The 17,803-nt window shown below is 33.9% G+C and overlaps 1 protein-coding gene across 2 annotated transcripts in view; it reads left to right on the top strand.

Moving 5' to 3' along the window:
- The window catches only part of LOC145686458 (uncharacterized), a 136,753-nt gene that overhangs the window by 69,530 nt on the left and 49,420 nt on the right, over positions 1 to 17,803 (top strand). For both annotated transcript variants that reach the window (XM_081759775.1, XM_081759776.1), the window contains one exon: positions 12,161 to 12,298. In XM_081759775.1, coding sequence (XP_081615901.1) covers positions 12,161 to 12,298 — 138 coding nt within the window. The remainder of the gene's footprint in view (positions 1 to 12,160; positions 12,299 to 17,803) is intronic.

Below are 17,803 nucleotides of genomic sequence, written 5' to 3'. Positions count from 1 at the left end.
CACACTTGTAAATTATATTGTATTATATTTTATATATGTGTTTGTGGTAATAAAGCAAAACGTTTTACCTCAACTTAAGAGATCTGAAAGCATTACTATAAGGTGCAATAAACAGTACACACAGTATACATACAAACATATTTATATCTCTAGAAAGAATAAAGCGATTATTACGAAACTTGGAGGGTTTGTTAAATATGAATCAAAGTATACTTAGGTATAATTTCTATGTTAGTATATGCAAGGGGACAAGATCTTGGGGTGTAAAATAAACGAAAAGGGAAATTTTTGAGGGATTTTCCCGAAAATCCCTCTGTTACGGGAAAATCGTACGTGATGGAGAAAAACCGAGTGCATATTCAAATTCAGCGCAAAAAGTTCCTTTAAGAACAGGTATTTCCTTTTATGTAACAAAACCTTTGTTAACTAGTGTAATGCAAGGTGGTAGAGCATGATGAGTAGAACCATGGTTATGTGAGATTGATAACTGACCGAGATGTAGGATATCTTGTAAAAGCTGACAAGTAGGGTTTGTGAAAGGCGACAACGCTGCACAGCGGGTTAGAATCCCAACAACCAGGTTAAAATATGAAAACAGCGTTCAATTTGCATGGGTTTATGTACTCATGGGCTTTTGGAGACGCTGATAACCATGATGAAATAAAGAGTAAAAAAGTTCTCTACTTTAACAAAATAGAATAACATTTGGGGGGTGTGCGTATTGCAACACGAAATTACCCAAAATAAGGGACACCCTTTTATATATATATATATCAGAATTTTAAGTAAAATGATTGTTAGTATTCCTGAGCGTGTCTATCATATTTTATAAAATTATTTATATGCAGGCGAAATGAAGGAACCTAAACAATTTCAGAAACTGTTGTAGAAATGAATTTAATAGATATAAGGAAACCCACTGGCGGAAGTCTACCTTCATTTTTCTTGAACACAGATATACACGATAGTTGTTCATATACTTCCACTGTCGCTCGTAATGTAGTGTTGTAAGCTTATCTTCTAAGTTGTAAAAATACGAAGTTATATGTTTTTATATATTTTTAAGAACATGACTGTTAGAAATGAGAAGAAAGCATTCATGTAATTGACAGAGTTTATCAACACAGTATAAAAATTTGAAGTACTCAGAACTTACCTTAGTTTGGTGTGCATAGACGAAATTTAAAATAATTTCGGAGGACAAAGGGCGTAATCTGTTGTTCTTCACAGGAAAAGGAAAAAGTCAAAAGATTGGCTTATCTCATGATCTTCACTGAATAGTTGATGCTACAGCTTGAAACAGACTTTAATAGACCCTATTTTCAACAAGATGAAGCCTCCCTCCCTCCCTCCTTCCCATATTTGCAGTGCATTGCGCGAACACAACAAACGATTACCAGTTGAATCGGCTGTGAAAGTTCTGACGATGGTCATACTTCTGTTAAAGACGAAATTTATCGTCGGTCCCATACTACACTGCATTTCGAAAGAAATTGATTGCCGTGTTGACATTCAACATATTATGAAACGTGATCGTATTGAACACTTGTGATGTGTAGAAAAGAACTTCGGTTGTTGTAGTATATAAATACACGTATAATTTGACTAAATATTCCGTATAAATGTAACATTAACTTTTTAATATTTCAAATTGTTTTGACTCAGTCATTATTTGACAACATGATTCAGTTTATAAATCAAGAAACTGATGTACAAAATTAATCTTAAAATTTACTTAATATGAAGAATTGTTCAGAGTCAGACACTGTTCTCTTTGCTTGAGCATCTGATAATATTCTCCTTTGTGGTGTATTGTGATTTGTTCCCTTTATGTAGTTTGATGACCATGAATCTGTTAATCCGCTGTAGAATTATAGTAATCTTTATTATGAACTAATTTTGAGGATATATTGAACGTAATTAAAGAAGTGCATTTTGTTTCATTTTTGCATTTTAATTTTAGTTATATATATATATATATATATATATATATATATATATATATATATATATATTTATTTATTTATTATAATGCACTCTTTCTTCACGTTTGAACTTCACCCGTAAGAACTATTGTGATAACATTCTCACATACCTTTCTTATATATAATAATTCTCCAGCCAATGGGAGTACGTATGCAGACGAAATTAATAAAAATTCGTATGTTATGAGGGGTTTGATATTTCATTTTACGCCTGAGTTCTAGACCCATGGGCGGGGCTTCATGAGAAAAGTGGGAAGAGCAATACTTTATTCGAGAAGATGTTAGTTTAACGCACTGACCTGCGTTGTGTGTCCTGTTTAATTCTACTGTTATTATTTTTTTTTATTCATTTTTTTTAAACCTGTGTGTAAGTATGTAAAAAGCTAAGAATATGAATAATACATATTCTCGTGTGTATTTTAATTAATGAGAATTTTTCCTGTATGCATGTTACGTGCATAGTTCGTCATAGTATGTTTTATCTATAATTGCTTAATCCAAAACTTCTAATATAGTGATTTATTGCGGTGGTTTGTGGTGAGGTTGGAACAGAACTTCGTTTTGTTTGAATCGTATCACAATTTACAGGAAAACAGCACTTTTGTACAGATAACTTTGTATGCATTCAGGTTGATATTGGCGAAGCTGTCAATGCACGAGTGCTGAACGGATTCCAAGTTCGATTCCCGAGCTTGATTATCACGTTGGTTTCTTTCGCCATCCGCAGTAATCATTATAGAATCTCTTGTTTTCAGAGGGGGCGCGGTGGTTCAGTGGTAGAGCGCTCACCTCCGGTGCTTGGGGTCCCTGGTTCGATCCCAGCTCGCGCCGTGTGGAATTTGTGGTGGACAAACACCGTGCTCGTGGGTTTTCTCGGGGTTCTCCCGTTTCCTCCCACTTTCTTGATTCCACTATTTCACTCATCTCTCATCATCACCGTCTCCTTTAGCCTAACCGGCATAACCGTGGGACGTAAAACTTAAAGATTTCATTTCATTTTTCTTGTTTTCAGTCTTCTGAACTATGCTGTGCATAAGTATGAATAATATCATAGAACAGCTTTGTGCGACCGTTTATTTTCTGTACACGTATCGGAGTAAAAACAGTAAGAGAAAGCGAGAAGTGGACTTTTGACTTTTTGATATTGATTCATAGTTTTAAGAATAAGTTCCATCAGCGTTCTTGTATCTCTGTTGAAACCGGAAATAGTACATCTTCCGGTTTGAATATTGGATCCCACTTCCAGTTTCACTTTATAGCAAAACAGAGAGATTATTATTATTATTATTATTATTATTATTATTATTATTATTATTATTATTATTATTATTATTATTATTATTATTGTTATTGTTATTTCCCCAAGCCTTCGGCTCGCTGTGTGCTGTAGTTTAAAATCATTATTATTTAAAAGTTCTAATTACTTATATTTAACTTTGTGTGCTTGTTTGTTTGTTCAGTTTACGCAGTTAACTTGCGATTACACAAATATCAATTCTCAAATCTAAATATGATTACAATGATCTGTTAGTGGTAGTATGGTTTATATTTGTCGGTGGTAAAATGTGTGTGAACGTTGGATTGCCCTAAAGGTAAATAGTTACAACTGTTTGTAGTCTACGCATACGTGTTCATGTTGTGTAGTTAATAAAAATGATGTTGTGCTTGACGTGTAATAAATAGTTGGTCATTTTTTGTAAGTAATTACAACCTTATTTACATTTAATGTGCCCCTTGTCTTAATAATAACAAAATCATGTTCATGTTCAGCAGCATTACTATCCATAGAGGTAAGCAGGTAGCGAACGTAACGGAGCGCCGATTGTTAACTATTAGGAATCAGCGTTGCTCATAGACTGATATGATTTTGTATTATAAGTAGATACTATTAATAGTAGGAGCAGGAGGGTAAGAAGAAGCATTAATAATAATAATAATTTTTCTATTGGTATCACGAAATTACAGACTCCCAGTCCATTTACAATTCCCAAGAATAGTACAAAAATAACAAAACAGACATACATATAATAATATTAAGGGAAAACGTACATTAAAGTAACATAATAACACATATTAAAACCAGTGTAATTAAAACATGCAAAAAAAAAAATGATAAATGTTAGGCTATAGACTTCCTTTGAATAGATGGAAAATCAGGAGTAAACATAATAATTTGTAAATAATTGTTGGCATTTGACAAACATTATATATCGGAACGTCACTAAAAATTGGATTGTATTTGTAAAATTTCTTATTAGCTTGTTAAGGACACCAAGATTAACAGCCTCAGTTAATAGTAATTTGCCAGTGAGAACATTATGGAGTAATTTAATATCGAATGAAGTTCTTCTTTCAGATAGTTTTAGTAGGTGCCTAATTTCATCCTGAGTTTTCTCTGATAAAAATTTGAATTTCCATGTTAACCATGATAGAAACAAATTTTAAAATACTTCGATATCTTTTTGACAGTACTGGGCTTGTTTATTCCAAATACTAGTACAGTATTCAAGGTGACTTCTTACGTTAGCATAGTATAGAAAATTAAGCAGGTTTTCAAAGGGAAAGTCTTTAGAAATCCATTTTATGATTTCTAAGTTTCTTTTAGCTTTAGAAACTATGCGTTCCAGGTGTTTCCAAATAACAATTTGGAATCAAAGATACCAAAGGTAATACCCAGATCCTTAATAGAAACAAGCTTTTTAACTAAAACATTGTCAACAACCTAATTATAATGAACAGGATTAGTTTTTGAATTAAAGGATACAAAACATGTTTTATCAATATTCAGAGGTAGATCATTAACTTTTGACCAAGTGACAATAGTATTAATATTATTTTTTGTAAGTACGATAAATCTTCAAATCGTTTGCATACATAAGAAATCGACATTATTTTCTTTTAAGTCATTCACAAACAGAAGAAACAAGAGTAAACCTAAATTGAAACCCTTGAGAGCACCAGAAAAAATATGAGTATCAGAAACATGACTTTTATATCTTACAACAAATTTTCTAAAGGTTAAATATGAAATATACCATCTAATAAAATTTGGTGATAAATCATATGAATTAAGTTTGTTGATTAAAATGTCATAAGGAAGTTTGTCGAAAGCCTTAGAAAAATCAAAGTGTACATTACATGCACTTGTTTTTGGGTTTTTATAGGAGGAATAATACCATATATAAAGCATGTTAAATTAGACAAGGTAGATTTATTTTCCATGAAACCGTGCTGTTGATCCATGATTTCAACAGAAACATGGTTATAGAGATAATTATATACACATTTATTAAAGCTTTTAGGCGTTCCTATGATAGAAATTGATCTATAATCCGTGTAATCCTTCCCAATAATCTTAGGGATAGGAAAAACAACAACAGTTTTCCAACTCTCAGGATAAGTAGAAGTTTTTGTACTCCAATTAAATAATGATGCAAGAATAGGAGCTATAATATACACATTTTTTTAATTATAAAAATTGGTATACCATCAATTCCGCAGGAGGATACATTAATAACCTAATTAACAGCAAAACTAGGAAAAAACTTAATATTTCCACCATTACATGAAAATTCAGTTTTATCATAACACGTACGTTTTTGATATATCGATTCAAATAACTTAGCTCATGCATTGACAAGTTTATTAGCGTCATCTAAATATTCATTGAGCTCCTTCGTAGCTAAGTGGTTAGCGTACGCGCCTTTGGCGCGGGGGACCAGGGTTCGATTCCCGGCAGGAGCTCAAGTGGTTCGGATTCCACGTTAATCAGTAGGTCCGCGTCTCATATAGCGTTGCTGCTGAACGGGGCGTTAAACTCAAAATCAACGCTTACATATTTATTAACAATCATAATACCAAAAGAAGATTTTGAACCATTACTATGTTTATTCACAAAACCCCAAAATTTATGAGGATTTTTTGTTATAGAACATTCTATTCCATAAATATAAGCTTTCCTATTTATACGAAGTTTATATTTAACTTGCTGTGTATAATTTCCAAAAGCAATATAATCATCATCAGATTTAGTTTTATATTTTCTATACGCTTTGTCTTTAGCCTCAATTAAGGAAATAAGATCTTTAGAATACCATAAAGGAAAACTCCCGATTTTTGCTGTACACTTAGGAATATTATTATCCATACTGGTTGTGATTACATTCTCTACTGTATCAACAGCCAAATTAATATTTTTAGCTAATATGAGTCCAATCCACATCCTCTAGTTCATGATGTAAGGTTAAATACTCACCACTATGAAAAGAGTATCTTGGTAAACGACCAGTATCCTTGGGACGTATCGTATTAAATATATGAATCTCAGTGGGATAATGATATGAATCGATATTGATAATAGGCAAAACATCTTTAGTTACAACAACATTAAAATTAGATATAACCAAATCTAAATTTGATACATTAGAAACAGCATTTAAATTATAATCGTCCAGAAATGAAAATAAAATTTTGGCCTTGCATTTGGCTTAATAATGTATGCCGGGAAGAAAATTCCTATTGGCCCAATCTACCTTTGGTATATTGTAATCACCAATAATGAGAAAGTCATAATTCAAAGGATTAATTTTAATAAAGGATGTTATTTAAAAAGTTATCATAAACACTAGGAAGCAAATTGGGGTGAATGTAGGTACACAGTAATAATAAGTTCTTACCGGCTCTATTAACAATTTCAAGTAAAATACATTCTTTAAAGATCTCAAACTCAGTTCTTCGTATAACTTTGACGTTTTTTGTTAACAGCACATAATAACACATCACCACCTCTTTCACAAACATTAGGTTCATATATTCTGTCAGGTTTAAAGCAGTTATAAACATCCGGAAAATAATCCTCACTGTTATGTAAATCACTTAACCATGTCTCAGTAATGACCACTATATCTTAAGCACAGTGTGCTACAGAGAAGAAAAACTGTTCATGTTTGGTCCTCAGACCACGCATGTCCTGATACCAAATTTTATAACTATTCTTGGATTGCATCTGCATTTGAACTTAAGGCATTTTGACCATTACCATCGGTAAATACTTTTAATTTGCCGTAAAAATGGCCAATAAGAATACCTCTAGGCCAAATTTCTGGAACATTAACATTATAATCACAACTGTTGACTTCTATTTAAAAAAATGCATACGAATCATATTTAGTTCTCAATTTAGTATACTTAAAAAGAATTCAGGTGTTCCTCTAGTGTATCTTCCACATCAGCAACGGAGGCAGATGGACTAAATCTAGTAACAAATAAAACTTTTTTCCCCATACTAAACACTAAATCAGTTTTATTGTTATTGCAACCAATGTTCACTTTACGCATTTAACATCTCGTCCCAGATTCTAATTCACAACTACAATTGGTCTCTTATCATTAATTTTCCTTTTATTCCATGAGACAACTTCTGTCCATAATCCCTCATTTTCCTCTTAAATATCTTTGTTATTATTTAACTCTTAAGTTCATGTAAACCATTATCAACCTTTGACTGAGATGTATGGTTAACCATACCTTGAGACACATCTAAGGTTTTACCTGATGTTAATTCTAAATTCTTTACCTCAACTATGTTAAATTTGTTGTCTCTAAGAAGAGATCGAAGTTCCTTATTTTCTTCTCTTAGACTGGCTATTTCAAATTTCAAGGCTTTGATTTCATTAAGAAAAATATGTTTCATATTAACAAAAGACAATTCGATTTGTTTTTGAAGAACTACCAAAGATATCGTTTCATCCTTTTGAGGTTTATTCTGATTACCAGATTGAAATACCAATGAATTTTTCATACCAATAATCTGTGTACTACTGTCTTGATTACCAAAATTTGTTGCCTCAGATTTATTTGAGCTAAACTTTCCTGATTTGCACATTTTGTACATTTAAAATTCATATATAATACTTCATTATTCCTTCATCTAAATTTTGCAAGCATTTCAATTGAGATTTCTCACAACAAACACTGCATTTGACAGCTCTTTGCCTACCATAGATTGAGGCATTACAAATAAGGCAATTACCTAATGCCGGCATGCTTATATATAACTCAAGTAACTAAAAATACAAGCTAAAAGGAAAAAGCAAACACACACACATCCTCTTCTCTAGCTCAAATAGAGAAGGACAATCGACAAACTGAAGAAAAAAGTATAAAAAGAAAACGAAATCGCTTCTCGGCACTGCCAGAGGATCATTAAAACAATGAAGATCACACGACCCCTCCAAATAAAATAGAACCAAGACAAGATGGAAAGTATCCCTGATTAGCCACACGAGCCCTTCAGTAGCACAAAATCACTATAAAAACAGCAACCGGTTGATTAACACTCGCACTGTTACTAGCCCCACCAACTAAGAGGAAGGGACAGCTGCCCACAGATGTAAGGAGTCAGATAAAGATGTTGAAAATTCCAAAGTAAGAGTGAGCAGCCCAGGGCCAAAGACCGAGAAGCGATAATAATAATAATATAATAAAGTAGTTATAGTAGTAGTAGTTGTTGTTGTTATTGTTGTTCAACGTCACAAGAATTGTAGCGTCGAGCTTGCAACATGTAAGCAGGTAATTTGGGACAAGCTTCTTGTAATGTGTTCATTTCATCGCTGCATTTCTCTATTAATCCATTTCAATAATAGCCGTTCCATATTGATTTACACTTTTCTTTTTTCTTCTTTTAGGGTCCACCATTGAGCTCGTCAGGAGCTTACAGTTGGAAGGAAGTAGCACTTAGGTCTGCCGTCAGGTGGAAGAACAATAAAGAGAAGTGTAACCCCTGGAAACTACAGCACATTTCACCAACAGCTGTAAGTACGTGAGCGGACAACATGGTTTCTGTGGAAAGAGGGTGTACAGACTGCGGAAATTCACAGGCGATTGGTGGCAGTGTGTGGAGAGTACGCACCGTCACGCAAAACTGTGTACAATTGGGTGGGCGGCTTGAAAAGTGGCCGCACATCAACGGAGAAGGGAACCAGTTCTGGAAGGAAAGTGACTGTGACAACACCAGTGAACATTTCAAGAGTGGAGCGGCTTATTCAGGACAACAGGTGTATCACGTTCACGGAACTGGAGGCAGCAACAGAACTTGCCAGAATCACTCTGCACCGCATAGTGCACGAACATACTAAGATGGGTAAGGTGTCTGCCATGTGGGTTTCCAAATCCCTGAATGCAGCACAAAGACAACAGCGCGAGGACGTGAGTAGTGATCTTCTGCAACGCTGCAGCCAGGATCCAGAAGTCTTCATGTCCAAACTCGTTACTGGCGACGAGACTTGACTGCACCACCATGAGCCAGAAAACACTTTCTACAGTCTGTACATTCTCTTTCCACAGAACCACGTTGTCCAGCTCTGTCCTTGCTGATCACCTTCTATGTTGTCCGCTCACGTACTTACAGCTGTTGGTGAAATGTGCTGTAGTTACCAGGGATTACACTTCTTTGTATTGTTCTTCCACCTGACGGCAGACCTAAGTGCTACTTCTTTCCAACTGTAATGACGAGCTTTATAATGTACCCTGAAAGAAGAAAAAAAGAAAGAAAAAAAAAGGAAAATGTAAATCACTCCTCGTATATTTCTTGTTTCCACTGAACTTAAGTATTCGACACCATTACTTCGTACCTGGAAATAATTAAAGTGTTAGTCTACAATTATTAAAACTATAAAGCTTTAACGTATGTTTATACTTCTTAAAAGATGCAGAATAATGAACTAAATGCTATTTTATAAGTGTGAGTCTCTTTTCAGCTTTTGAATCCTGCACTCATTATTAGTTTATGATAAATTTAGGAAACAAATTTATTTGCAGAATACTAAATATCCAAGTTTAAAATAGTCAGAAGTCTTCTTTTCTTGAAACTGTCAGTGCAAATTTTGCATGAATTTTGTTAATTGTGTGTGCAGCCACCAGTAATTCTTTTCTTTTTCTTCAACAAGCGAACATTTTGTATCCCAGAAACTAGCACTGAACTCAGAAACAATAACTTTTTTTCTATGCTATTTGATGTTTGCAAATGAATTACTAGTGTGTGGCAATATACATTTTCCTTATCTGAGAAAAGCTGGAAGTATTCAATAAATAAGTTTAATAGGTAAACTTAATTTCCATGAAAGTGAAAGTGTCGGAAGTTTACGTCTTTTCTACACGCTGTGTGTGCTAATATTTTCAGTATAAAGAATATCTTTGTTGTATGTGTGTATTCGCACCAGGTCAGTACGTGTTAAGAGGGAACATGTTCGTACTCTAGAGAGCTCTTGCGTGCCGTAATCAGTAATTTGTCTTCAATCTTACGTACTTGTACACCGTCTAGTGCTTAATCCAGGGATCGAACTTATACAACAGATATTACTTGGCGGAGACCTGACACGCCTGATCCCAACATTAGGAGCTCCACCCATTGCATAATTGTCGCCCAAACTAAAGACCATCAACCCAAATTTTGTAACATGTGTATTAGAAACAGCGGCAAGAAACTGACGTTCTTAATGTTTGCGGCCATGTACTTGACGCTGGAAATACTTTTTGGTTTGGTTACTCTGACTTTGTAGTTGATACGTAGCTGAAGTATTTCCTTTATACTGTGATAAGCGGTCCAGTTGTTTTTGAGTTCTGTAAAAGATCTTAATCTTCTTTTCAGGAAATTCCACTTCATTCGCAATATCAGTGGTCTTATTCATGGTTAAGCCTGTAATGGCAAGTAATTTATTCCCAGCTACCTTACCATTTACCACGCAAACAATCTGATCTATTAAAGTATTGTTAATACATGGCCCACAATTGCATTTATTTGCTTGAGCCTTGAGCTGCAAAATATACTCGTGTATAACCTGCCCTACCTTCTGCTTTAAATTGTAAAATTTATAACACTCCACTATAAAATTTGTTGCTCGTTTATATTGGTCAAGAATAAGCGTTTTATTGTCATCATACGTCAATTCAAAAACCTTTTTAGATGTTTATAGCTCCTATAGTGCTTAGTAAGCTGATTACACATTACCAATATTATACATACTTTCTTTGCTTCAAGCACGTCGTTAGCAAGACAGGAAGCGTTCTAAGTAAGTTTCATCGTCTGTCTCTTCAGTATTCAAGGTCTCAAGAGTTGGAAATGATGTTCGCCATTGTGTTCGAATTCGTTCGTCGCCAGTTATTGTAATTACCATATTAAATTCACCGGTAAACAATTAGTGCTTACTGTCCTTAGGTTTAGTTGTGACCCAACATAATCTAAATTCGATCGCAATACACGAGAACAATACTTTATTAACAACCATACAGGATGTAACATAGACAGAAGGTAATTTCTCAACAGCGTAACTCATCTGTTTCGAGATTCTACTCGGAGTACACACCTTAATACAATGGGTACTGCTCACAATTTCTGATACCAAGTATTCGTTACCATTAACAACTTTTATTTGTATATATTCTAGCCCGACGATGATGTACTGGACGAATGTTTACAAATCAACATACTTCGTAACTAACACAACTTATTTTTCTATATCAAAACAACATTTATGTCTTCTTTTTCTTCCAACTGGTTGCTGCTAAATTTACAAGGCATTTTCTGTCCGACGTGTCATTTCCATCTCCAATAGGTATAACCTTATTTCCATTTAATTATTCGCACTGTCTCTAAACCTAGAAAAATAAAATTTTTGAATAAATTTTACCTGTTGAGATCCTTTTGAAGATTCTAATTATTTTACTGGGAGTAATTTTAAAGTTTTGTAAGCTATTATATTCTACAATCTTTATTTTTATCTTTAGCCTCGAGAAATGTTTTAAACTTTTAAAGTGCAATTGAAAGCAAAGTAACCTTTAAACCTGTATAGAAAATTACGTAGTGTGGAATATAACTAATGACTGTATACGAAACGTTTGGTGGTTGTATTTTCTCTTGTATATATATAAAAAAAAATATCAGTGTAACTTATTTTACATATATAAATATTTCGCTTCATATATGTTATTCGATGTAGTTTTAGTTTATTGTGATATTATTTCAAGATTCAATAGATTGCCCTATAGTTTGATCCTTACTTGTTCTTTACGAATATTTCGCATCATATTATTTAAGCAATCTTGTGTGTTAAATGCAAATTTATTTTTCTTAATATAATTACCTCTTAATGGATTCACACGAATTTTGTTCTTTACAGTGCGTCGTTTGCACTCATCATAGCTTCAGCTGAAGGATCCGTTTCGTGTGTCAGAGCTCTAATAAAGAAAGGAACAAGTCTTTGCAGTTTTGCGAATGAAATGCCAATACACAAAGCATTACTCAACGGTCACACAGCGTAGGTATCATTAACTGTACCTAACTTTGTTGAGTGTGTGGGAGAGCATGTAAGTATAAAAAAAATGAAAAAAAATATAAAAAAAACAGTTGAGAATGCTCCATGAACATTGCCAGAACGAACTTAAAAAAGAATGGAGAGATGGAGCGTGTTCCTTGATGTAAAAGTAAATCTTTTTATCCGCACCTTCTTCTCTTTCTCGCAAAAATTAGTAAAACATCATCTCTCTATAACTTACAGTTCTCGAGATATGGCTGCTTAAATATCTAGAAATTCCAACTTTTTGGTGGCCAGTAGAGAGTTAATCAGTGGTCATCGTTACTATTTGGTATTAAAATGTTCACCATTCTCTTAGGTATTGATCAACACCAATATGATCTCTGTGTGACGTACGGTTCCCGAGATTTGGCTCATTAACTCTCCCGTAATCGGAATTATCTTTTGGCCAATATCACGGGACCGGTAAGTCATAGAGAGATGATATTGGTGTTAACCAATCCCTAAAATAATGTTAAACATTTTCGTACCGATATTAATTGATAGCCACTGGCCAAATAGTGGTCAGTTGGACAGTGGCCACCGGTTACTATTCGGTACCAAAATCTTTTCCATCCTCTTAGATATTGATTAAGATCAATATAATCTCTCTACAACTTACGGTTCCCGAGCTATGGCACGTTAAATATCTAGAAATTGGCAATGTTTTTGGCCAATATCACGGGAACGGTAAGTGATAGAGAGATGACATTGTTGTTAATCAATACCTAAGAGGATGGTAAACATTTTGGTACAGATATTAATTGGAGGCCACTGGCCAACTGGCCATTGACCAAACCAGTGGCCAGTTGGATAGTTGCCACCGGTTACTATTTAGTGCCAAAATATTTACCATTTTTTAAGATATTGATCAACACCAATATGATCTCTGGATGACTTACGGTTCCCGAGATATGACTCCTTAAATCTCTGGAAATCGGCCATTTTTGGCCAATATCTCGGGAACGGTAAGAGTGACGCGAAAAATTTAATAACTTTATCTGATAGCTTTTGATGCTCTATTGAATGCAGGGTTCAAAATTGAAAAAGTCCCAAATAACAGACAGACAGACACACAGACAGAGAATTCAGTAACGAACTTCTTTAAGTTCGTTGAAAAGTGCTGGAGTAAAATAATTTCGTTGATAGAAATAAACAATTTATAAGGTTTTCATTCGTAATAATAATAATACAAAGTACTATTTCAGTCGATGTAATAAAACTAATTAATAAAACGTTACTATGAAAAACTTGCCCTTACATTTACTAATAGTTATGCATGCAAAGCGTATTACAGGCAAAGGACAAAGACAAATTCATACAATAAAACATAAACACTACATGCTATTGCCTTTTATTGTATTATGGATTTTCCTAGATAGATAAGAATATAAAACACTGAGACAAGAATAATATTAGAATATTTCATTTATTACTTTATTGACATATTACTTACTCATAATAAATACTGTATCTTCTTTTCGGAGAGACGTATTACTAATGAATAATACAGATACGAATAAACTAGAACATTTCATTTATTACTTTATTGACATATTACTTATGAATACCAGCCCTTGACTTGCCGCACATTAACTTTCTTACATTTAGTTTTAATACGAAGAACCTTTCACTTGTGCTAAATTTCTTCTAATTATTTATATCAGGTTATCTAAAAAGTATTGAGTCTTAAGAGGTCAAAATTGAGAATATGTTTATTGTAATTTGAAAATAACATTATGAAACCATGTATGCACCATTTTGTTTTATGACCTTCAGCCATTTTCTTGTCAGCACCATAATCCTGTCGTTCTAGAACTTGTGTAGTTTCTGATCAAAATATTGTGACACGTGGTTTTCACAAATTTCTTTTGAAACTAAGTTATACCATTCAGGGAGTTGTGCAGAGACCAAAACAAATGATAGGCTGACAGTGCAGAACCGGGCTATACAGTGAATTGTATTAAATCCTCCCAGTCAAGTTTTCTCAATTTCTGACTGATCGCTAAAGATGTATATGGTCTGGTATTGTCAGCGTTGTATATAACACTCCCTATTTACCGGTTCCGATCGTTTCTTTTGAATCGCTAGATGCACTCGCGCTAACTTTCTACGCTACGGGTTCGAGTCGATCGCTCTGTCCGACAGCAGCAACTTGTAATCCACGATGCCCTTCCAGTCCCATTAAACGCGCAGCATAACCTCACTGACTTCAGTGTGGACTTTGACACAGATTGTGGAGAGGGCGCGGTGGCTCAGTGGTAGAGCGTTCACCTCCGGTGCTTGGGGTCCCTGGTTCGATCCCAGCTCGCGTTGTGTGGACTTTGTGGTGGACAAACACCGTGCCCGTGGGTTTTCTCGGAGTTCTCCTGTTTCCTCCCACTTTCTTCATTCCACCATTTCATTCATTACTCATCATCACCGTCTCCTTTCGCCTAACCGGCATAATCATGGGACATAAAACTTTGATTTCATTTCATTTTTTTCATTCTACATATTGTGGAGCTTCTCGTTTCAACCACGATCGTATATTGCACATTGTTATAGATCATCCACTTCGCGGCACTCCTGATCAACCGTTTCAGAAATGGCTCGAGTTAATGTTTTTGAGTCAGTTCATGTTACACCCAAATGTCGAGCTTCTTTTTGTGGCCAGCTCGACTTTTAGCACAATATCATCCACGTTTTCGTGTGATTGGTCATCCACTGCGAAGGACATCGAAATTTCCAGAACGAAAACAACTGAATCATATTTTGGTTGTTTGTTTCGATAACATATCTTGCCCGTAAGCAGTACAAATTTCTTCATGGGCCTGCGCAATCTCCAGCATTTGCCCCTTTATTAAAATAAAATTTTAAAATTTAGCGTAGTTTTGTGGAAAGTTCACTTAACTTCACAGCGCAATACCTTTCATCTAGTTATAAGAATTCCAACCCTTTTTACACATCTACTAGCTTCAATTGTCAAATGACGTTAGACCTGGCTCGCTGTGACTTATATATCCTGAGACTTAAAGCACTAACGGAAAAGGCTCAAAACTTTTTAGACTACCTGATGTATTTTACATTCCTTTATCCAGTGGAAGGGGAATGAATGAAGATTACGAATCCTAATAAATGAGTAAACATCCTAAAAACTAAAACTACTTTTCTCACTGTTAAAATTGTACTAATTCATACACTTTCACAATATGAAGAATGTTCGCAGCCAACACTTAATAACGGTCACTGTTGAAATATATACTTCAAGACGGCTCTGGTCGCATTTAATGCAGCGTATACGTAGAGTAGAGTACTTTCCTCTGTATAATGAGGAACGGACCGGAGTCCGATAATGCTGCTTCGTTGGATTCTATTCGTGGATGTCCTTTGTCTCGGAAGGATTATAGAATTGGAGAAAGAATAGACGATTCTTTGTTACGAACTTTGCTATGGGAACATAAGAGTTGCTGATTAATTTTATGAAAAAATGATGACAAGACATAAAAATCTACAGTCAGTGATGAAAATTTTCCGATACATAAAAAACATACTCCACTTATTCCTACATCGTTGTTTAGCCGTGATGTGAGATGGAAAATTTTCTTCTACATTTTTCCGGAATATTTTCCGTTCTTAACAAATATCAGTGATCAAGTAACAATTCTTCAGTATTTATAAAATTGATTGAATTCATGTATAGAAATCTTAAAAGTTGAAAGATCGTTTAAAGAATCGGAAAATTTTCATGACTCACAATTTTCAGTACTATGTAGGAACAAGTGAAACAATTTTTCATGAATCGAAAAATTGTCTGTCATGTACAGTGATGAAAATTTTCCGGAAAATTTTGAAATGGATTATTTTCCGATTCATAAAAACATACTCCACTTATTCCTACATCGTTGTTTAGCCGTGATGTAAGGTGGAAAATTTTCCGTTCTTAACAAATATCAGTGATCAAGTAACAGTTCCTCAGTATTCATAAAATTGATTGAAATCATGTATAAAAATGTTAAAAAGTGAAAAATCGTTTAAAGAATCTGAAAATTTTCATGGCTGAGACAATTTTCAGTACTATATAGGAACAAGTGAAACAATTTTTCACGAATCGAAATATTTTCTCTTATATGGAAAAATTGAACTTTTTATGAGTCGGAAAATTTAAATCATTTTGAAGCAAAAAGTAAAACAACTTTTTGCGAATCGGAAAGTTTTATTGCTCTGTAGAAACAAGCGAAAGGAATTTTCATAAATCGGAAAATTTTCATCACGATGCAGAAACAAGTGAAAAAACTTTTCATAATCCGGACAATTTTGGATATTATGTATAGTGATGTTTGTTGGAAAATTTTCCACTATATTTAACAGCACATTCAGCTATAAAATTCAATTCCTGTAGAGGAAAGTTGGACAGCAACAAATTATCATTTTCCAATTAGCTTTCGGAAACCAGAAAATGTTCTAATATTTCAAGTTGGGAAGCAAAAATATACGGTGTTTCTCTCTCTCTCTCTGTGTGTGTGTGTGTGTGTGTGTGTGTGTGTGAATGTGTGTGTGTAAAGTGCAGGGAACATCGAGTTCGTAGAGAACAAATATCCTATTCCAATATCTAAAATGTAACAAGAAATTGAAAGGAAACCTTTGTGAATTTATCAATTTCAGAAACAGAAAATTCCACTACTTTTTCACATGTAGGCCTGCCTATGTAATGAAATAACTACATAAAAGTTCCTTATGAAGATTATTTTTGTAACAGAAAATAATAAAAAATGATTTTATTGTGTTTAACACCCGTAAATCATAATTTCAATATTGGAATTTTGTATAATCAACATCTTAGAGCAGATATTTGTATTGTAAAACTACCATTATTATGTATACAAATATATTAGAAATAATGATGATCCGATGCTTTTAGAACGCAGCGTTAATAGTGCTGCCTTTTATGCTTCTTTTATTATTTTATTGGAAGAACAACTACACAAATCAGCTTCCTTATTAGTTATATTTCACTTTCTCTTCTGAACGAATATATGAATAAATAAATGTTTATTTCCAGAAAATGGTCAGTATTTGCTTTCATGAGTTACTTAAACTCGAATTTTGGGTAGTCAAAAATTTACAGTAGGCACTTCATATTATATCTACTTATTTATAAATGTTGCAGTATGTAAATCTATAAAAGTAGTAAAGCTATGAGAAAACCGTCTTATGCGTATTAAACTGACGAAATCTAATATTGTAAGATCAAAGGTGGATTCTGAGGGGAAAACGCTTTGAATTTTTTTTAACATTCTTGAAATGAAGAATCGTTAGATTTTCACTTTATAAAACTTTTTAAGACAATATTTATTACCAATAAATTTTACGGCTAAACAACAATGTAGGAATAAGTGGAGTATGTTTTTATGAATCGGAAAATATTCATGACTTTTAATAAGTTGAAATTTTTGTACTCTATGAGCTCAATGTATGTTCTGTGCACTT

The sequence above is a fragment of the Thermobia domestica genome, chromosome 5, assembly GCF_964235325.1.
Source record: "Thermobia domestica chromosome 5, izTheDome1.hap1.1, whole genome shotgun sequence".
In the NCBI taxonomy this organism is placed as follows: domain Eukaryota; kingdom Metazoa; phylum Arthropoda; class Insecta; order Zygentoma; family Lepismatidae; genus Thermobia; species Thermobia domestica.
The sequence above is the reverse complement of the archived record's forward strand: the minus strand, read 5'-3'. Positions and strand labels throughout refer to the sequence as shown.